Genomic DNA, 21,984 nt, shown 5'->3' with positions numbered 1-21,984 from the left:
AAAAAAAAAAAAACTCAATCTGAGCACTGCATATGGTAGCGGGTGCCTTGTCATATCATTGCTTGGGAGGCAGGAGGATCTTGAGCGTGAAACAAGCAGGACTATTGAGACATGGGCAGACAGTCTTCAAAACAAAATAATCTTTTTAAATTCTCTAAGCTGGATTTCTGGGACTGTATTTTAAGTACATGCCCCAAACTGAAATCTTGCATCATATGATGTAATTGGTATTGATTTTCACCTGTATATACCGCACTTTGATGGTTAAACTTTTTAAAAGGTTGGAGTTGTGTGCTTACTACCATGTGCTTTAACTGAAAATTTCTTGATCGCTTATTTATTTTCTGTTTTTACATACCTGTATGGGTGTTGGTGTTTTATGGAGGTCAGGGGCAACTTTACCTTCTACCTTGTTGAGGCAGTGTGTTGGCTCTTCTGTAGCCGCAGGGGATGCTCCAGGCTAGCTGGCCCAAGAAGAGCCTTTCCTAGTTCTGTGTTAGATCTTGCATGTTGTAGAGTCCGGGGTGTGTGTGAAGATCTAGTGTACCTTTTTTTTTTTTCTCCTCCTTTTAGCATCCTTTCAAAAATAGGGTATCACAGTGTTCCCTCCACTGGCTGGCTGATCTAAAACTCAAGAGATCTGCCTGCCTCTGCCACCCTAGTGCCAGGATTAAAGATATGTTGTATTGTGTGTAACCTACAGGCAAAATTTGATAAATATGGTGGTTTGAGTCTTTGAGTACTTGGGGAGGCAGAGGTAGGTAGATCACTGTGTGTTCCTGGCCAGTCTGATCTATACAGCAAGTTTTAGGCTAGCCAGGGCTACAGAGAAACATTGTCTTGAAATACATGAATGTATAATCATTTTGAGGCTGTAGATTACCTAATAGGCCAACAGTATTATTCAATTACACCTTTCCCTCTAAAAATAATTTTTGTTCTTTAATTAGCAACACTTCTCTATTAATATAGGTATTTATCTGTAATCCCAATACCAGAGGTGGAGATAGAATCAAGGTCATTCATGATTACCTAGTTATTGTTTTATATGTGTGAGTTCACTGTCGCTCTCTTCAGACACACTAGAAGAGGGCATCAGATCCCATTACAGATGGTTGTGAGCCACCTTGTGGTTGCTGGGAATTGAACTCAGGACCTCTGGAAGAGCAGTCAGTGCTCTTAACCTCTGAGCCATCACTTTAGCCTTAAAGTAACATTTGAATAGTGGTGTTAGTGACAGGACATTATCCTTTTTGTTTTTCAGACATGGTTTCTCTGTGGACCATGCTGGCCTCTAACTCAGATCTACCTGCCTCTGCCTCCTAAGTGTCAGGATTAAAAGTGTGCATTACCACACCTGACTTGACTCATGCAGTCATAATTTCATTTAATAATGTAGTACTTATTACTAATCTATTCTTACAAATTATGAACCTTCTTTAGTTCTGTAAATGCCTAGGTTCGGTCTTCTAAATATACGACTTGGTTGCTTAAGTACTTTGTGCTTTTATATATATTTACACAGAATTTGGAGGTTTTGGTTCTGTCAGTGGGAAAATTGAAATAGAAATCAAGATCAACCATGAAGGAGAAGTGAACAGGGCCCGGTACATGCCTCAGAACCCCTGCATCATTGCAACAAAGACTCCATCCAGTGATGTTCTTGTTTTTGACTACACAAAGCACCCTTCTAAACCAGGTACCTTCCTCTTTTTAATCAATTTATTTATATTGACATGTGCGGGTACTTTTCAAGTGAAATAATGCTTTTGTGTAGAAGAAAATCATGATTGCCCAGCTTTAGCGTTATATATCTGGTAAAGGGTCTGTGGTCTGTATAATAGATGTTTGTGACATTTTGCTTATTAATAAACCCAGAAAGACAGTGGATTTGTCTACTTTTGATATATGTTATTTTGCAGACCCTTCTGGAGAATGCAACCCCGACTTGCGTCTCCGTGGACATCAGAAGGAAGGTTATGGGCTTTCTTGGAATCCAAATCTCAGTGGGCACTTACTTAGTGCTTCAGATGACCATGTACGTATCCTTGCAGTTCTGGAGCAAGTCTGGGATTGTTACCAGTTGGTTTCTTTTTGGGGATATGTGGGGAAGTGAGAATCTTTTATATAATGGTTAATTTTACATTTAAGACCATCTGCCTGTGGGACATCAGTGCAGTTCCAAAAGAAGGAAAGGTGGTGGATGCAAAGACCATCTTCACGGGGCACACAGCAGTAGTGGAGGACGTGTCCTGGCATCTGCTCCACGAGTCTCTGTTTGGGTCCGTTGCTGATGACCAGAAGCTTATGATGTGAGTGCAGCCATTGCTTATTCTTAATACTTGTATTTTCAGAGTTTTGTGTTAGTCACAGTGTCAAGTTTCTTCTTCTGTTTTTCCTTTTTAAATTAAGTTGGGACACTCGTTCAAACAATACTTCCAAGCCAAGCCACTCGGTTGATGCTCACACAGCTGAAGTGAATTGCTTATCTTTCAATCCTTATAGTGAGTTCATTCTTGCCACAGGATCGGCTGACAAGGTAGGTTTGCCTCGTTTGGATTTTTTTTTTTTAAGATTTATTTATTATATATGAGTACACTGCAGCTGTCTTCAGACACCCCATGTACTGGCTAGTTTTGTGTCAACTTGACACAGCTGGAATTATCACAGAGACAGGAGCTTCAATTGAGGAAATGCCTCCATGAGATCCAACTGTAAGGCATTTTCTCAATTAGTGATCAAGGGGAGTGGCCCCTTGTGGGTGGGACCATCTCTGGGCTGTGGTAGCCTTGGTTCTATAAGAGAGCAGGCTGAGCAAGCCAGGGGAAGCAAGCCAGTAAAGAACATCCCTCCATGGCCTCTGCATCAGCTCCTGCTTCTTGACCTGCTTGAGTTCCAGCCCTGACTTCCTTGGTGATGAACAGCAGTATGGAAGTGTAAGCCAAATAAACCCTTTCCTCCCCAATTTGTTTCTTGGTCATGTTTGTGCAGGAATAGAAACCCTGACTAAGACACCCCAGAAGAGGGCATCAGATCTCCTTTATAGATGGTTGTGAGCCACCATGTGGGTGCTGGGATTTAAACTCAGGACCTTCAGAAGAGCAGTCAGTGCTCTTAATCACTGAGCCATCTCTCCAGCCCCCTGTTTGGATTTTTGTTGTTGTTGTTGTTTGAGGTTTTAAATTTTTATAAGTATTGGTATTTTCACTTACGTTTATGTGCCTGGTTCCTGTTGAGGTCAGATCTCCTGAGATTTAATTTTACAAATATTTGTGAGCCACGAAGTGGGTGCTGAGTTAATGTTTTATTTTAGTTAAAGATTTTCTTGTCTTTTCTTGTAAATTTTTAAAAAGTGCTTATTATTATATTGGCAGGATGCCTCAGTAAGCAAAGGCACTGACTGGGAGCCTGAAGATCTAAATCTAAATTCAGTCCCCAAGACCCAAATGACTAAAGGAGATTGCCAACTCCACTCCTACAAGTTGGCCTCTGGTCTTTGCATGGTTTTCATGGCACGTGTGTGTATACACTGAGTAGATAAAATATATGAGGGGCATAAACTGTAGATCAGGATTTTAAATAAAAATATGTAAATAAATAAATGTAATTTTAACTTAATTTTTTAAATTACATTTATCTATTTATTTGGGGTGGGGGGGGACATATGTCGTGAGAACTGAAGAGGTCCAAGGACAACTGTCCAGAGTCTGTCCTCTCCTTTCACTGCTTAGGCTCTGGAATCAAACTCACTTTATCAGACTTGTCAGCAAGCACCCTTAGCCACTGAGCCATCGTGTTACCTTAGGGTGTTCTTATCTGATAAATTAATACTAATTTATTTTTATGTTTGTACATAGACTGTTGCCTTGTGGGATCTGAGGAATCTGAAACTCAAGTTGCACTCCTTTGAATCCCATAAGGATGAAATATTCCAAGTAAGAGAAGCCAGTGTGCCGACCCTCACTCCCCCTTTCTCTCATCGTCCTTTGTCTACAGGAACTCTGCTCAAGTTAGTAGGACTTGAGAGCTGAAAACAGTGCTAAAAAAAATCTTTACACCTCTTGGTTTCTTGGGATATTAAGAAACTAGTGCTGGATTATTGTGTCCATGCCTATAATTCCAGCACTTGGGGAGCTGGGGAAAGGGAGGAACCTGTGTGTTCTCCTCAGACTAATCATTACATTCTTTTTCTTTTCTGGCTGTTTTGTTTGTTTTTTGTTTTGGTTTGTTTTTAAAGATAGGATTTTTCTGTGTATTTCTGACTGTACTGGAAGTTGCTTTATAAACTAGGCTGGTCTTGAACCCAGAGGTCTGCCGGTTGAGTACTAGGATTAGAGGAGTGAATCAACATTGCTTGTCTCTTCCTTTTAAAATTATCTGGTGCTCAGTGGGAGTGGTGGTGCCCACCTATCTCCCAGCTTGGAGGCAGAGGCAGGTGGATCAAAAGAGGAAAATCCTGTCTCAAAATCTGTGTGTGTGTGTGTGTGTGTGTGTGTTTTGCATTCTAGGAATTGAACACTGGTCTTCTAGAAGTTCGGCCAGTACTCTGAGCCATATCTCCAGCCCCACCTTTTTTGAGATAATTTTACTATTTTAGCCATTGCTACTTAGACTCCTGTATGCCCCCTTTTTCATAGGGGTCCCTCTGACTCAATTAATTGTCTGCTGTTTTAAAACACGTCCTCTAAGGCATTGTGACAACTACTTTGCAGCCTTTTCTCTCCAGCATGAATTTGATAGTGAAGACAGGCATGATAATACAGGCCTCTAATCCCAACACAGAAGAAGCTAACCAAATAGTCCCAAGTAGTTCATCCTGAGCTATCTAGGAAGAGACTCTACATTCATAAAGACTACTAATCCCAGCATGCAGAAAGAATTGGCAGGAGAATCAATACAAGGTCATCCTCATCTAAATAAACTTGAATATTGGAGATATTTTATCTTTGTCTTGACTCCTTCAGCTTTGGTGGTGATGTTGCTTGAAAGAATAACTAAAGCCGGGCGTGGTGGCGCACGCCTTTAATCCCAGCACTCAGGAGGCAGAGGCAGGTGGATTTCTGAGTTTGAGGCCAACCTGGTCTACAAAGTGAGTTCCAGGACAGCAAGGGCTACACAGAGAAACTCTGTCTCGAAAAACCAAAAAAGAAAGAACGAATAACTAAGTTCTTCCCTAATCCATTAGTCAGTAATACCTTTCTTGTGCCATGAACCAGCATTTTCTTAATAAATAACACGATTTGTGATTGTTGTTTGTATCTTTTATAGCTAACATGATTATCAAGAATCTTTGAGGAGAAAGGTAGACACCTATCCTGGATTATCTGGTACACAATGAGCAGTTGAGAAAATAAGAGAATTATGCCACCTGTCGATATTTTAGTTTTATGTGTCAGAAATGAACTTTTGACTAAAAGCTGGGTTAGGTATAAATAAATAAATAAATAAATCAGGTTTCAGTTGAAGGTAGGTTTGGTGACTTATGTTTCAGTGTGTGAGGTTGAGGCACAGAAGTTTCAAGCCAATTTGAGCTGTATGCTCTTTGGCCCTATTGAGCCACACTGTGGGACAAAGTGTAAAATTCTATCTTTAGTAATGAGTTCTTTCCATGTAAGAAGTGTCTGTCAGCTTTAACTGTATTCTCTGTTTTATTAATGAGGTTTTGTAAGGTATCTCTTCTATTCTCTAACTTTTTCTTCGCTCTGGGTATAGGTTCAGTGGTCGCCTCACAATGAGACTATCTTAGCTTCCAGTGGTACTGATCGGAGGCTGAATGTCTGGGATCTAAGGTGAGTTTTATGTTAGTTACCCTATCCCTGAAGTTATGTGGGTGGGCGGTGTTTTGGGAACAGCTGTCCTCGAATCCCCTCTGTAGACCAGGCTGGCTTTAAAGTCAAAGAGATTTTCCTGCCTCTGCTTCCTGAGTGCCACCCAGCTTAGCAAAGTTACTGTCTACATTTTTCAAAGACAGGTACTGAGTGTAATGATTTCTGACTTTTTTTTTTTTTTAAATTTATTTTATGTATATGGGTTTACTTTAGCTGAACAGATGGTTGTGAGCCTTTATGTGGTTGTTGGGAATTGAGTTTTTAGGATCTCTGCTCACTCCAGGCCAAAGATTTATTTATTATTATTAGGTAAGTACATTGGAGCTGTCTTCAGATGCGCCAGAATCTCATTGCAGATGGTTGTGAGCCACCATGTGGTTGGTGGTTTGAAATCAGGACCTTCAGAAGAGCAATCAGTGCTCTTACCTGCTGAGCCATCTCACCAGCTCGATTTCTGACTTTTGATTTTTGTTTTAAAGTAAAATTGGAGAAGAGCAGTCCCCAGAAGATGCAGAGGATGGCCCACCAGAATTGTTGGTATGTTACAAGTCAGACACTTTGGGATCTTCAGTGTTTAATGAGTGGGCTGTGACTTTATGTGGTCTTTATTTAATGTCTTTGTTTTGGGCCTTCTTCCAGTTTATTCATGGTGGTCACACTGCCAAGATATCTGACTTCTCCTGGAATCCCAATGAACCTTGGGTGATTTGTTCTGTATCAGAAGACAATATCATGCAAGTGTGGCAGATGGTGAGTGGTTTATTTTATTTACTATGGAAACTAGATCTATGAGACAACATTATTTCTTTCATACCTATGTTTGCATATATAATGATCGAGTTATACAAACATTTACACACACTTTATGAATGCAACTGTCAGCATGTGTTCAGATTTTTCTTTCAATGTGATTTCAATATTTGTGTCATTTTCCTTTTCTTTTGTTTGGTCTTTTTAGAGACAGGGTTTCTCTGTGTAACCCTGGCTGTCCTAGAACTCCCTCTGTAGACCAGGCTGGCCTTGAACTCAGAAATCTGCCTGCCTCTGTCTCCCAAATCCTGGGATTAAAGTCATGTGCCACCACTGCTCGGCTGGTTTAGTTTTTCAAGATAGGCTTTTTTCTGTGTGACCCTGGCTATCCTAGAACTCACTCTGTAGACCAGGCTGGGTCCACCTGCCTCTGCTTCCCAAGTGCTGGGATTAACGGTGTGCAACGCCACCACCACCTGGCTCAACCTTTCTTTTCCTTTATCTGATTGTGCCACTGGTTAGCCTTTTTTCTTTTTTCTTTTTTGGTTTTTCCGAGACAGGGTTTCTCTGTGTAGCCCTGGCAGTCCTGGAACTCACTTTGTAGACCAGGCTGGCCTCAAACTCAGAAATCCGACTGCCTCTGCCTCCCAAGTGCCGGGATTAAAGGCGTGCACCCCCCCCCCCCCATTTTTTTTTTTTTTTTTTTTTTTTTAATAACATGACTTCAGCCAGTGCTGAGGCTAAAGTAGGTTTATTTTTTCCCTGTCTGCTTTTATACCATTCTAAGTACATGCGAAGAATAGGGTCAGATCTAGGTCAAGGAAATAAACAAGTCAATAAACAAAAGTCCCATGGCATTCAGGGACTTATCAAGATAATCAAGATCTTGAGCCTACTCCTTCTCCTGGCCCAGTGTCAAATTCCTGCCAAATTTCTAGAAGTGGCCCCAAGAGCTCTCCACATCTCCCTCTTTTTGATTTTATAAACAAGACTTAGGTTGTTCTGACAAGAAGCATTATCAAAAGCAATGCATTTCTGTCTTAGGTTGATGAGACTTTGTGCAGAATCTTACCTGACTTTGATTGACAGCCTGTTAATGTCTGTCTGGGGATCCAGTTTTAGTTTCAAGCTGTGTAGATTGGTCACCAACATTGATATTATTAAACACACCCAGTTTACATGTTGATCTTAAGTTTCTTTATATACTTTGCTGTCCCAAATCTCACTTGAGAGTTGTATTCCCAAAAATTGTACCTCAGGGCTGAAAGACGATTACATTTCTATAATTTCATTCATTCAGTGCTGATAAGGGCCATAGTGTCTGTTTAAGAAATGTTACACTACAGAGGTCTATTTGTAGTTAAAAAGGAAGCTTTAGATTCCCTGTAGTAAAAATTGATTGGGATCCTTACATCATATGTGTAGCTTGAAGTTGTCTTAGTAATGCAAGATTAAAAATACAAGATTTAGGTGGGGCATAGTGGCACATGCCTGGCACTCAGAAGACAGGCAAATCTCTTGAGTTTTAGCCTAGACTATGTAGCAAGTTCCAGGACAGCCAGGGCCACACAACTACATACAGAGAAACCCTCTAGGATGGGGGGTTACAATAATGATGTGATTATATCAGCTTGTATACCTGAGTGTACAAAAGTCAGGAGAGTCTGGCCGTGCTTGTCATGAGAGCTATTCTTGGGTGTGCTTGTAGGGGTATGGTGTCAGACTATTTAAAATATTATATATGCTTTCTGGTGCTTTTCTACTGAGAATGTGGTGAGATACAAAAATAACAATTTTAAGAAGGAATCCAGTGATTGATTGTATTAAGTGATAATAGTGAAGGTGTAACCATTGAGTATCAATTAAAGAAAAATAAGGAAACCAAAACATAAAGGCTACAACTACTGATAGAGTCATAGAGCTTTGGGTGTGTTGCTCTGTTTGGGTTTTTTTGTTGTTTGTTTCTCAGTGTGGCGGTGGATGTCCTAGAACTAGTTCTGTAGACCAGACTGGCCTTGAACTCACAGAGATCTGCCTGCCTTTGCCTCCCAAGTGCTGGGCTAAAGGCATAAACCACTATGCCTGACTTCTAGAGCTTTGTACTAATTTCTTTAGTATATGTGCTGCCAAGATCAGCACAAGATGCTCTTATTTCTTTAAAGAGAATTTTTAAATCTTTTAGCAGTTTGTGATGTCCCAGCCTTGTATTTAAGATAGTCTTGAGACCATAAGGACCTAACAGGTTTTGTTTTGGATTTATTTACCTGTATGAGTGTTCTTCCTGCATTTTTTTTATGTGCCCCATTTGCATGCAGTGCCTCTGGAGGCCAAAGTGAGGGCATCAGATCCCCTTGGCGTGCAGATACTGATGATAGTGGGTGCTTAGAACTGTACCTGGGTTCTTTACCACTGTCCCTCAGTAAAGAATTGTGTTGCTTTGCGGTTTTTTTTGGTTTTGGTTTTTTGAGATAGGATTTCACTGTGTGAAGCAGGCTGGATTTAATTCATAGCAATCTACCTGCCTCAGCTTTCCAAATGCCAGGGTTTACGGACTAGAGGAGAGGACAAGCTGGCTTATTGTTGCTCCCTTTTTCTTACTATGTAGCTCTGGCCATCCATCCTCGAACTCACTCGTGTGGGCCAGCCTGGCCTTGAATTCATCAGCTGCCTCTGCCTCCCCAGTGCTAGGAGTTAAGGCATGCACCACCATCCCTAGGTTATACAACTCAGGGTCTTGTGCATGATAGACAAACACTCTCTAGAAATCCATCGAAGGTTCAACCATCAGCTTTGCATTAGCTTTAAGTTTAGACTTGTTCTAGATATTTGCATGTTGACATTTAAGCTGGAAACTTAGGTGAAGTTTTCTTATTGGGCCATGTATATGTTAATTCACTTCCCCAAGACTGACATTGACAACAAATTTCCTTTGGCTTTGGGCATTCTCTTTATCATTGGTTACTAGCCAGGCTCATTTATAAACCCCTGTTAGATGTTTGTTCTGTTAACCATTCAGGGTGCACCTGATCACTACCTAAAATTGTTTGAGTGAAACTCTATTAGGCCATTTGAACCCTGCTAGTGTTTGAGGGCAGCTGTCATTAGTACTCAAGGCCTATCCTCTCCTTAGAGGGTAGGACTCTAGACTTGACTGTGGTCTATCTAGGTGGGCGTGAGTCTGATCTCAAAAGAAAAATTAAAATTTAACTGACTCACTTGTATTCGGTCCTTCTGTTGCATTACTGCCTGTTTAAGAGAATGGCCCTTAAGATGGAGTTAGCAAGCCCAGCAGGAACTCCCAAGTCAGTAGCTTGTGAACCATAGACAGTTGTGTATGTGTTGTGTAAGTGTTGTTTTTGTTTTTTTACATTTGTAATGCTTACCAGTTTTAAAGTGTGATATTTTTTTCAAGGAGTAAGCAGTCTTTAACTGTGCTTCTGAGAGCGTTGTACTTCTCAAAGACACATAGCTGACCCTGTGATTAAGTCTCCAAGTGGGCCGAGTGGAGGGCAGCAGCTTGTTTTTTAGATGATGATTGTTGGGTTTGGTGAGAATTTATTTTGTTTACTTCAAGACACTGTTTCTTGGTGTAGCCATCTTCTGTCCTGGAATTCACATTGTAGATCAGATTGGCTTCAAACTCAGAAATCCTCTTGTCTCTGCCTCCCAAGTACTGGGATTAAAGGCATCCACCAACACTGCCTAAATCTAAGCCCTGGTTTTTCAAAAGAAGAAAGCACCAGTTAGACAGGCAGTAGATCTTTATGTATAAATATCATAGCTGTAAGTTAAATTTTACCTTAAAATGTAAGATTAGTTTAAAGATTTCATAACATAGCCATTTTTATTACATAGCCTAAGCTAGCCCAGCCTAGGAATGAATGGTGCCGAGGTCTTGTCGTTTGGCATTTAAATTATAAATGGAAATTTTAACAAGATTTTTCATAAACATGTTTTTGTTTTACATCATACCTTTAGTATAAATCTTATCGTCATCACTTGTAAGAGTATTCTTGGAAAGGAAGCACAGAAAATAATAAATTTTAAGTGTACAATAGTGATTTTGATTACTACAAACTAGTTTTATGTCCTGTATTATCTGTGGCTATTTATTTTTTAACGATTTGAGACGGGGGTGGCAGGGAGAAAGGGAGAGAGAGAGAGTGAATGAATGAATATGAGACTGTGGGGAATGTGAATGTGCACAGGCCACAGCGTGCTGGTGTCAGGCTTCTTTGGAGCTGCAGTTACAGGCCGTCGGACATGAGTGCTGGGAGCTGAACTCTGCACTCTTAACCACTGCCACATTTCTCTAACCTTGATACATTATATTTTGAAAGTTTTATTTCTTGTCATGCACCTGTCTAAAATTATATGCAATGCTATTTCTGAAAATGTGGTGATGCGAGGCATGGTGGTATACAGTTTGAGTCCCAGAACTCAGGTATCTCTGTGGTTCTAAACCAGCTGTGTTCTACATACTGAATTCCAAGACAGCTGGGCCTGTGTAGAGACCCTGTCTCAAAAAAAAAAAAAAAAAAAAGGCCAGAAAAGGCCTGGCAGTCGTGGTGCACACCTTTTGTCCCAGTAGCACCCGGGAAGCAGAGGTATTTGGAATCTCTGGGTTTGAGGGCAGCCAGGGTTACACAGAGAAACCCTGTCTCAGGGGAAGAGAAAAGGTTATGGGGTAAACTAGATTCTTGCAGGCTTACTGCTCCATTGTGGGTTATATCCGGATAAGAAGGAGTACATGCTTGGCATAGGACTGTCAAGAAAGCAATGGGATTTCAGCTCAGTGTGTCCTGTTTGTGATGATGCTCCCTTGTGGTCCTGCCAAGACCTGTTAGTAAGGCAATTTTGGTGGAACTCTAGGTAGCCTTGCAGTTGGGCTAGTCAGCAGAATTGCTGACAAACATTTGGAACTCTCAGCCTCCCCTGTGGGAACGGGAGAAGTTTGAGCTTCTAGAGTTCCGTGTTCACACTGATTTGCTTGGAAAGCAGTGTGAGTGGTCCCTGTCTGCTCCCTATTGTATTTATCTCTTTCATTTGGTCTCTCAGTTATATCCCAATATAACAAACAAGGTGTATGTATGGTAGCCCTGTATTTCTAGTTCTTGGGGAAACTGAACCAAGAGGGATTTGTACATGCACAATACATAAATGTCAAAATCTCTTGTTCTGTGGAATCATAGAAAATTTTCAAACCAAGTGAAGAAATTCCTTGCAAGACCTCCAAATTTTATAGCAATGATGGATAGAAATAAGATAATTCTATAGATTGGAGCTTGCAGTGACCCTCTGAGATGGTATCTGTTAAGTCTATTGATGAGTATAACATGAAATACTATCCCCTCCCTCTATTTATTTAGTTAGGTTCTGTTTTTTGTTGTTGGGGGAGGGGGTTTTGAGACCGTTTTCTCTGTGTAGCCCAGGCTGGTCTCAAACTCAGAGATACCTGCCTCTGCCTCTGGACTGCTGGTGTTAAGGCATGTACCACCACCACATGGCTTGGTTTTAGCCTTATCATATATGTCTCTTTGGCCAGACCACATAAGATTGTCTCATCTTCTGCAACACCCAGTGTGATAGACTTACAGATAGTAGCTGCTAAGAATAAATTTTGCCCAGGTGGTTTGGGTATTTAAGATTAATCTGTTTCAGCCGGGCGTTGGTGGCGCACGCCTTTAATCCCAGCACTCGGGAGGCAGAGGCAGGCGGATTTCTGAGTTCGAGGCCAGCCTGGTCTACAGAGTGAGTTCCAGGACAGCCAGGGCTACACAGAGAAACCCTGTCTCGAAAAACCAAAAAAAAAAAAAAAAAATAAGATTAATCTGTTTCATTACCTTGTAGAGGTGTAGGGGTTAGTTTATGTAAAAGTGTTTTTGTTTTTATTTTGTTTTTTTTCCAAAAGATTTAGAAATTGAGGTTCAGGCTGAGCAGTGGTGGCACGCGCCTTTGATCCCAGCAATGGGGAGGCCGAGGCAGGCGGAACTGAAGGCCAGCCTGGTCTACAGAGTGAGTTCCAGAACAGCCAGGGCTAAACAGAGAAACCCTGTCTCGAAAACCCCTCCCAAAAAATGAAAAATTGAGGTTTGGGTAGAAAGCTTTAATTTTACCATTCAGTGAGTTTTATCATGCTCCAGAATTGCACATCACAAAAATTTAAAAAAAAAAACAAAAGCACTTCTATCTTTCCAAAAAGAAATTCTTTACTCATAAACATCACTTTCTGTGTATTTCATAGAGACATTACGATTTTTATTTTAGCAATTAGCAATAATCCATCTGGTTAAAGGGCTTGGGAATGATGATCATCCATACTCATGTGAAAGTGCCCCGTACAGGAGGCTGTGGCCTCTCCTGTTTTTATTGACACACTGTACCAATTTGTGATTCATACTGTTTGCATGTTGTTGCTATTTTTATTCAACAGTAGTTATTAAGTAGTTAGAAATGTATGGCCGTCCTTGAAATGTTATCAGGCGCCTTGGCATAATATTTTATAAAAATTTGTCTTCATGCTAAATACCCTCTTCTTTCTTTCTTATTTACTTATTTATGGCAGGCGGAGAACATTTACAATGATGAAGATCCTGAAGGAAGTGTGGATCCAGAGGGACAAGGATCCTAGACGTGTCCACACCTGTGATCCTAGACTCTCCTTGTTTTCCTCTGAACCCCGAGATGGATTTAACATTGGTTTGAGGCACAGACTTTGTTCAGCTACCCAGCTACAATATGTGCCACCAACCATGCTACAAGACCAAACCACCGGTGTTTTCTAAATCTTAACTGGGGGTTTAAGTCAGCAAAGCCTTGTTGGTGGCTCCAGTTGTGTCTGGGTAGCTGAACAAAGTCTGGTTTTTGTTGTGTGTGGTTTTTCCTTCCTTCCTTTCTTTTTCTTTCTTTCCTTTTTTCTTTCTTTCTTTTTTAAACTTGGGACCACCAAGTTGTAAAGATGTATGTTTTTACCTGGCAGTTGTACCACTGGTGAACTGTCAAGTTGAGAAAGAGTGGATTGCTAGTTTGTGTTTGTTTCTAAGATTAAATTAATCCTTGATAAAAGTTGCTTTTTTAGGGGTTAGTCTTTGACCACTATAGTTTGATGCCATCTCCATTTTGGTTGACCTGTCTCACCATCAGGCCTGTTACTCTCCATGACTAACTGTGTAAGTGCTTATAATGGAATAAATTGCTTTTCTATATAGCCCCATGCTGGTGGGTTTTATTTAGTATCCATCAGACAACAGTCTCTGGCTTCTGGAAGAGTTTGTTCGGATGACAGTTGTTTTCTGTGGTTTTGACTATCAAGATTATAATAAACATAATAGACCCATAACCATAGATAAAAGAGCGCTTTACTCCAGTCAGGGAAATCGAAGACATTACTGAATAGTACACAAACTAGCCTTGGTAAAATTACATATTCTTGAAGTCTTCTCCAGAGAGCTACATAGGTTTCCAAGAATCTCAAAGGCAGTGTGATAGACAACTTAAGGCAGAGTTGAAATTTAAAAGACACTTGAACTGTTTACAGAGAGCTTGTATCTGACGAGTGTTTTTCATTGGAACCCCTACTTTTAAAGTATAGACTTAAGAGTCTGTGCCTTTCTTACCACTTGGTGATAACTGGAGAAAGAAAACAAAAAAACAAACCTGCTTTTGCTTGGACTGACTAGATGATTCTCACCTCCAGAACCACTTATGGGCTTTGGGAAAGTTTGGATCATGAAGTGTCTGGTCCAAATTTGAAGTGATGCCTAGAACTTGTGATTACGTTAGCATGTAGTACAAATTATCAAGCTGGACATGGTGGTGCACGCTTTTAATCCTAGCTCTTGTAGGTTTCCGTGAGTTTGAGTCCTTTCTCTGAGGTCCAGGACAGGAGGGGTGGGGCGTGTCTTGGGTCATGGCTGACAGTGCACACCTGGAGTCTCAGCAGTTGGGAGGTAGAGGCAAGACCAGAAATTCAAGGTCATCCTGGCCCACATAAGTTAGAAACGAGCCTAGATGACTTGAGACCTGGTCTCAAAAAAAAGCCTGCCATTCCTTTAATCCCAACATTGCAGAGGTAGGGGCAGGCATATCTCTGAGTTTAGGGCCAACGTTGTCTAAAGAGTGAGTTCCAGGCCACTTGGGTGGGGCTATATATAAGTGGGGTCTGGTGGGTGGTGGTGGTGATTTTTTTTTTTTTTAAATTTGACACTATTTTAAGAGTAAATTAAGTGAGTGTAGACTTGAAGGGGAAGATGGCTTTGTGAGCAGAGTCTTTTAAAAATCTAATATCTGTAGCACAAAGTTGTGGATCTATATAGCAGAAATTGGCTGCCCTTTGACCCCAACATTTTCCCTCAGACATTCTTGGTTTGGATCAGCACAAAGCACTCCATAACATTGTTCACGATAGTTCAGGGTGTGGTGATGCGTCCATCACTCAGGGTTCTGCTGGAAGATAAAAGGCTCTTTTTCCCCTTCCATAGTACACTGAAATCAGTACCAGCAGCCTACAAAAAAGAATCCAGATACAAGTTGACTGGGATTCTGCTTCCAGCCAACCTAAAATATTTTTAGGCGAAACAGCCAATGTTTGTAGTTTTACAGGGTGAATTGCTTGCCAGTGCTGGTACTCTTATCTGTTCGGGGAAAGTCCATCCCTAGTGATCCTTTGATAAATATTTTCTTGTTTCTGGGCTACAGGTCCGACCATATATTTCTAAACAGTCCCTGTAAAATTGAAAGAAATAACAGTTAAATTTGTACTTTCTACAATCTGAAATACAGCTTTTATAACAGTGAACTTGGAAGGTTTTCTTAGAACAATGTGGTTTTGGTTGGTTATATAGCTTTGACTGGACTGAAGTTGACTGTGTAGAACTTGGGCCTTTAACTCCCAGAGATCCACTTGCCTCCTGAGTGTTGATTAAAGTCATGTGTCACCACACATGCCTACAACATGTTTTCATGGGACCAGGAATGACATTCCAGTAGCAGATACTTAAGTGGATCTTGTTTGCAAAACTGAATAATGACAGTGAGGCAAAAGAGTCAAGCAGGCAGATATGATGGCATACAGTTAGAGTTAAAGCTTTTGAGTTTATGATGCTCCTGCCTCAGCTTCCTAAGTGGACCTGTGTGATTTGGTTGAAAGATACTAGGCTCTATATCGTCCCAACTACTGAATGAGTCCACAACCTTTGTGTTTATTACCCAAGAAAATGGGGACAGGAGAGATGGCTTAGCAGCTAAAGGAATGTCATCTCCAGAGGACTTCAGTTTAGTTCTCTGTACTCACAGACCCACCCTGACACAGGGCAAGCTTGTTCATTGTTTTATACATTGACTAAGGAGTACATTTGGGCTCTATATCCTCTTTTTTTCTTTTTCTAATGAGTAATTTAGCCCTCTTGTTGACCTCTTATCATTCTGAAGTTGGTGATAGGGTTGCCTTTTGATCTTTACTAAGGGAACTTGTGTGCCTGTGTTTGGAGAAGTGTGTATGTAGAACCTGGATTTAGGGTGTTTAAAATATTTTATGGGGCTGGTGAGATGGCTCAGTGGTTAAGAGTACTGACTGCTCTCCAGAGGTCCTGAGTTCAATTCCCAGCAACCACATGGTGGTTCACAACCATCTGTAACGGGGATCCATATACATAAATAAACCTTTTTTTTAAAATATTTTATGTTTGAGTGAATGTTTTGCTTGCATGCATGTATGTGTGTATCACATATGTGTCTGGAGTCTCTACAAAGGCCAGAAGGAAGCATCAGATCGTGTAGGGCTGGAGTTACAGACTTGTCGCTTCTGTGTCCTCAGCAACTGTTCCTGACCACAGCCATGACCAACCAGTAGATGATGTAGCTATAATCTAAAAGTTCTTAACTGAGCAGTGGTGGCTCAAGCCTTTAATCCCCACCCTCCAGAGGCAGGCAATGTCTTGAGTGCAAGGCCAGCCTGTAACTACTCAGAATGGGGTAAGAGGATCCCAAGCCAGGGTAACAGTAAGACCCTCCAGAGCAAGGCATTAGTGTTGTTAGGGAAGCAGTAATGACGAACACACACCACTGTCATCTACCCACAAAGATCACCTGAGGATTGGGCCTCGACTCCACCTGCCTGAGAAGTGGGTGCATCAGCCTGTTCCAGACTCTTGGGTAGCATAGCCCTTTAAAGAGAGAGAGCTGTTTGCCGTCTGTTCGTGGGTCAGCACAGTGTGAAAGTCGTTTATCCAAATGGTTTGTTTTCTTTCTTTAAATGAAATATTCCCTGAACCCTCCCACCATCCTCTGAGTTTTAGATTTAAGAGACTTGGGAAGCAGAGAACACTGACTTATATGTGGAAAGCTCTTCAGCAAGGCTCGTCCTCAGCCGCTCCATCTCCTTGTTCTTCTGTTGTTGAACTTGCACCCCACTGCGTAACTGCCTCTGTCTCTCCTCCATCTCCTCCAGCTGCTCCTGCACGGGATGGCCAAACATTTGTGAGCCAGACAACACCTGACATCAGCTAATAAAGCACTTGGCTTGCATGCTGCACTTTGGGCTTGTTGGCTGGTTTTTTGTTTGTTTGTTTGTTTTAGTTTCTAAACAAGATCTCACTATGTATCATCTGGCCAGCATGGAACTCTATGTGTAGGCCATGCTGGCCTCCAACTCTGATCTGCCCCCTCTGCCTCCTCAGTACTGGGATCAAAGGCATACACCACTACGCCCTCCCTGTGTCATTGAATATTTATAGCACTGGCGACATGCACCTTTATGCTAGCACTCGGGAGGCAGAGGCAAGCAGATCTCTGAGTTTTAGGACAGCCAGGGCAACACAGAGAAACCCTGTCTCGAAAAAAAACAAAATAAATACACTCCAGGTCTGCTTCCAAAACTTCATTACCAATCACTTGGTGACTTAGATCTTGACAAGGGTGAAAAGGTGAGTGGGGAGGTGACTCAGCTGTTAGAGGCACTTGCTCTTGCAGAGAAGACCCAGGTTTGATTCCTAGCACCCACATGACTCAACCATTTGTAACTAGTTCTATTCTGAGTCTCTCTCCTCACCTCTCGGTACCAAGAATACATGAAGGTGCGCATACAAACATGCAGGTAAGACAAAGTAAGTTAAAGAAATAGGTGTATTCAGGGGTTTGGTGTTCTTAGTGCTTCATCAGTTGCTGACATTCCTCATAATTCATTATATTTTAGCATAATATATTTTTAGCTTATGGATTGGAAGTTTTGTTTTTTAAAAGGATTTATCTGCATTCCACAAATTGCTGAGATTCTTTAAGGTTTGAAAATCATTTCACAACTAAAACCAAAGGTAGGCCTGAACAAAGGGGCTAGAGTTACAGTTCAGGGAAAAGCACATGCCTACACAATAATGAATGACCCAGCACTGGAAGGAGAGATGATCATGATGGTCATGGTGGTACACACAGGCACTCTGAAGGTGGAAGGTAGAGGGCCTGAAGTTCAATAAAACCATCCTTGGTGACATAATTTTTGACCACCTTGCACTACATAAAACACTGCCTTTAAAAAAAAAAAAGTACAGGGGCTGGTGAGATGGCTCAGTGTGGGTAAGAGCACCGGTCTGCTCTCCCGAAGGTCCAGAGTTCAAATCCCAGCAACCACATGGTGGCTCACAACCATCCTTAATGAGATCTGGCACCCTTTTCTGGAGTGTCTGAAGACAGCTACAGTGTACTTACATATAATAAATGAAAAAGAACAAAACAAAAAAAAAGTACAGGATAACCGCTTGTATGTGGCGCTGAGCATATCAGCTGAGTACCATGTGAGTCTTGTGATGATAAAGGAAGGGGTCAGCATGTCTGCCTTGGCTGCTAGCTGGCTTGGATCCTTGTTGATTGGGGTGAGACAGCTGTAGGTGGAGCTCACTTGGCAGACTCTTCACAAAGAGGTGGGTATGTGCTATTATTAGAGGACTTTGCTGATTTGAGGCAGTTTTGGTATTGTACTGACACCTAAGTCTGTGATACTGGACACACTTATATTTTTAGTGCCCACCCATGCCTTGGGGACCACAGATATGGACCACCTTACCACCTAAGAATGTGGCATTTGAAGGGAGGCATCACAGTGTTTTTTTGTTTGTTTGTTTTTGGAGACAGGGTTTCTCTGTGTAGCCCTGGCTGTCCCTGAACTCACTGTGGCCTCGAACTCAGAAATCCACCTGCCTCTGCCTCTGCCTCTGCTGGGATTAAAAGCCTGCACCAGCACTGCCCCAGTTTTGATTACAGCACAAAAGTACATGGGAGGAGGTGCTACTGCACAATACAGAAAGACAGTGCCGACCATGCTTGCCTGGAATCCCAGAACTCTGCCCAGATTCAGAGTCGGGGTCATCCTCACTACAGTGAGCTAAGAGGCCAGCCTGGGTCGATCAGAAAGGGAGGGAGGAAAAAAGAAAAGAAGCTGGGCGTGGTGGCGCACGCCTTTAATCCCAGCACTCGGGAGGCAGAGGCAGGCGGATTTCTGAGTTCGAGGCCAGCCTGGTCTACAGAGTGAGTTCCAGGACAGCCAAGACTACACAGAGAAACCCTGTCTCGAAAAACCAAAAAAAAAAAGAAAAGAAAAGAAAAGAAAATGGCTTGGTGTGATGACACCCACCTTTAACCCCCCCCCCCCAACAGATTTCTGAGTCCAAGACTAGCTTGTTCCACATACTGAGTTCCAGGGCAGAGCTATGTGGAAGACCTGTCTCAAGAACACTTTAAAAAAAAATAAAATAATTGTCTGGGGAAATTGCTTAGTCATTAAAGTGCAATACGAGAACCTCAGTTAATCCCCAGAGTCCATGGGGGGAAAACACTGGTGACATATGCTCACACTGGGAATTCAGAAACACAAGGAACCTGAGGGCTCTCGCCAGTCTAACAGAGCCAGTCAACCATCACCAGGCACATGAGAAAAAGCCGGCTTCTTTAAGGGAAAATGGACAGGCAGGTGGAAGAAGCTACTTGAGTCACAGTGAATTCCTAGCCAAGGCTAAGGAGGATCTGTTATTAAAGGTGGGTGGGGACTGCTGGAGAGAGATCTTAGCAGTTAACAGCACTGACTGCTCTTCCAGAGATCCTGAGTTCAATTCCCCGAAACAACTATCTGTAATGGGACCCAATATCTTATGGTGTCTGAAGAGTGACAATGCACTCACATATAAATGAATCTCTAATATAGAGAAGGGAAAGGGGTATTGACTAGAGAGATGGCTCAAGGTTTAGGTTGGTTGGGTTGGGTTTTTCGGGGTTTGTGGGTTTTTGTTAGGTTGATTGGTTTGTTAGATAGGGTTTCTCTGTATTCCTTACTGTTCTAGAGCTCACTTTGCAGGCCAGGCTGGCCAGGAATTCAAGAGATCTACCTGCCTTTGAGTGCTGGCATTTAAGGCATGTACCACTGCTACCCCTTAAACACTGAGATGGCTCAGTGTTTAAAGCAGGAGCCACAGTGTTCAGAGGACCCACAAGCATCTGTCTGTACCTCCAGTTCCAAGGGATCTGATGCTGCCTTCTGGCCACCTTGGTACAGGCAAAACACCCAAACACACAAAAATTAAAAAGCACACAGTGCTCTTACAGGGAATCCAAGTTCAGTTCCCAGCCCTCACCTCAAACAACTCATAACTGCTGGTCACTCCAGCTCCCAGGGATCCAATGACTGACATCTGTGGCCTCCTGCACCAACGTGTATAAATACCCACCCAGACTTACACAATTAATTAATTAAAATAATATTTAAAAGAACCTAAGACTACTCCAGGTGCAGTGGTGCACGCTTTTAATCCCAACACTCAGGAGGCGGAGGCAGATAAATTCAAGACTGACCTGGTTAATCTACAAAGCCAGAAACAAAATAATAAACTCTAGGTCTGCCAGGCAATGGTGGTGCAAGCCTTTAATCCCAGCACTTGGGAGGGAGAGGCAGGTGGATCTCTGAGGCCAGCCTGGTCTACAGAGTGAGTACCAGGGCAGCCAGGGCTACACAGAGAAACCCTGTCTTGAAAATAAATAAATAAACAAGCAAACTCCAGGTCTGCTTCCAAAGGAAAATGACGGTGTTGAATAGAGAAAGGGAAAGGAAAAGAAAGCTGGCTACTGTAGCCTGAGCATGGGCCTATGGGAAAGTAGCTCACCGGGAAGGTAGGTGTGTGTATGTGGGTTATATTAGTTTATGTCTGAGTCCCAACCAGATGGGACTGATAATATTCTCAGAAAATCCTTTGCCCCTCCTACTGTCTCAGAAATCTCTTTTTTCCACCTATGGTCTAAGCAATGACAGGCACTTTCAGCCCACCATCCAGGCTGCCACATAAAGAATGGACAACAGAGATGAAATGAGGCAGCGGTGGTGAGGCCGGATCCTTCTAACATAACTGTACCCATTTGGTATTCCGTCTCCATTTTGCTCATAAGGTGAAATTAAGTTCAGGTTCTCAGACCCCGCTTCCCAGAAGTCATTATCCAGAGCTAACGCTGAAAGTTTCTCCTAAAAGGTCATAGCACTGTGATTATAAATACTCAGTCTCTAATCTCAGTGCTCTGAAACTCCCCTGTTCACCATACCGCTTACCTCACGCAGTCCCAGTCAGTTTAAGTCACCTGATAATACTGTCTAGTTAGCAAAACTGTACATAGTAATGCCTCCACCCTTGCCTTCTGAATTTCTTTTTTTTTTGGGGGGGGGGGCGGGTTGTTTGGTTGGTTGGTTTTGTTTTTTTTGAGACAGGGTTTCTCTGCAAAGCCCTGGCTGTCCTGGAACTCACTTTATAGACCAGGTTGGCCTCGAACTCAGAAATCCGCCTGCCTCTGCCTCCCGAGTGCTGGGATTAAAGGTGTGCGCCACCACGCCCGCTGCCTTCTGAATTTCTGAACTTGGTTTTTCCTATTTAAAAAAACCTGCCCTAAGAACAGACTTGTACCACTATTAGGTTCCCAAGTCCTTTTTGTGGCCCTGATTGAGTAGTCTTGGGTGCCTTCAGTAAACTATTCTTGCTTAGCTGGGATCAGTGTTCATATGGTTTGTGTAGCGAGTCCTGAACCCCAAAAACAGAAGCTGGTAATCCCAGAGGCTAGGGCAGCAGGATCGGGAGCTTCAGACTAGCCTGAATACATTCAAAAACAAAAACAAAAAAACCTGCTTTAAAAGAAATAAATGTAACCAGGCCACAGTGAGGTGGTGGCACACACTTTTCATCCCAGCATTCAGGAGGCAGAGGCAGGAAGAGCTCTGAATTTGAGGCCAGCCTGATCTACATAGTTCCAGATTAGTCAGGAGAGAGAGAGAGAGAGAGAGAGAGAGAGAGAGAGAGAGAGACCCTGTCTCAAAAAAATAAAGAGTACATAGGTATTAGCCTGGCACTACAGCAAGAGCTTTTCAAATAATACCTAGCTCGTTCAA

The 21,984-nt window shown here is 42.2% G+C and overlaps 2 protein-coding genes across 5 annotated transcripts in view; one reads left to right on the top strand and one right to left on the bottom strand.

The window, feature by feature from the left end:
• Rbbp4 (RB binding protein 4, chromatin remodeling factor) overlaps window positions 1-13,791 on the top strand; it is a 26,617-nt gene extending 12,826 nt beyond the window's left edge. Inside the window, exons 4-12 of the mRNA XM_021159409.2 lie at window positions 1,526-1,699; window positions 1,923-2,038; window positions 2,152-2,312; window positions 2,413-2,539; window positions 3,858-3,935; window positions 5,713-5,789; window positions 6,308-6,365; window positions 6,468-6,578; window positions 13,144-13,791. Coding sequence (XP_021015068.1) covers window positions 1,526-1,699; window positions 1,923-2,038; window positions 2,152-2,312; window positions 2,413-2,539; window positions 3,858-3,935; window positions 5,713-5,789; window positions 6,308-6,365; window positions 6,468-6,578; window positions 13,144-13,209 — 968 coding nt within the window. The 3' untranslated portion in view covers window positions 13,210-13,791. The remainder of the gene's footprint in view (window positions 1-1,525; window positions 1,700-1,922; window positions 2,039-2,151; window positions 2,313-2,412; window positions 2,540-3,857; window positions 3,936-5,712; window positions 5,790-6,307; window positions 6,366-6,467; window positions 6,579-13,143) is intronic.
• Window positions 13,792-13,918: 127 nt separating this feature from the next.
• Sync (syncoilin, intermediate filament protein) overlaps window positions 13,919-21,984 on the bottom strand; it is a 21,213-nt gene continuing 13,147 nt past the window's right edge. For 3 of the 4 annotated variants that reach the window (XM_021159396.2, XM_029476102.1, XM_029476101.1), the window contains 3 exons: window positions 16,907-17,031; window positions 16,665-16,741; window positions 13,919-15,302 (listed from right to left, as the gene is read on the bottom strand). In XM_021159396.2, coding sequence (XP_021015055.1) covers window positions 15,292-15,302; window positions 16,665-16,741; window positions 16,907-17,031 — 213 coding nt within the window. In that variant the 3' untranslated portion in view covers window positions 13,919-15,291. The remainder of the gene's footprint in view (window positions 15,303-16,664; window positions 16,742-16,906; window positions 17,032-21,984) is intronic. The other variant, XM_021159397.2, reaches the window with a different exon arrangement.

This window comes from Mus caroli, chromosome 4 (genome assembly GCF_900094665.2).
Source record: "Mus caroli chromosome 4, CAROLI_EIJ_v1.1, whole genome shotgun sequence".
Taxonomy (NCBI): Eukaryota; Metazoa; Chordata; class Mammalia; order Rodentia; family Muridae; genus Mus; species Mus caroli.
The sequence above is the reverse complement of the archived record's forward strand: the minus strand, read 5'-3'. Positions and strand labels throughout refer to the sequence as shown.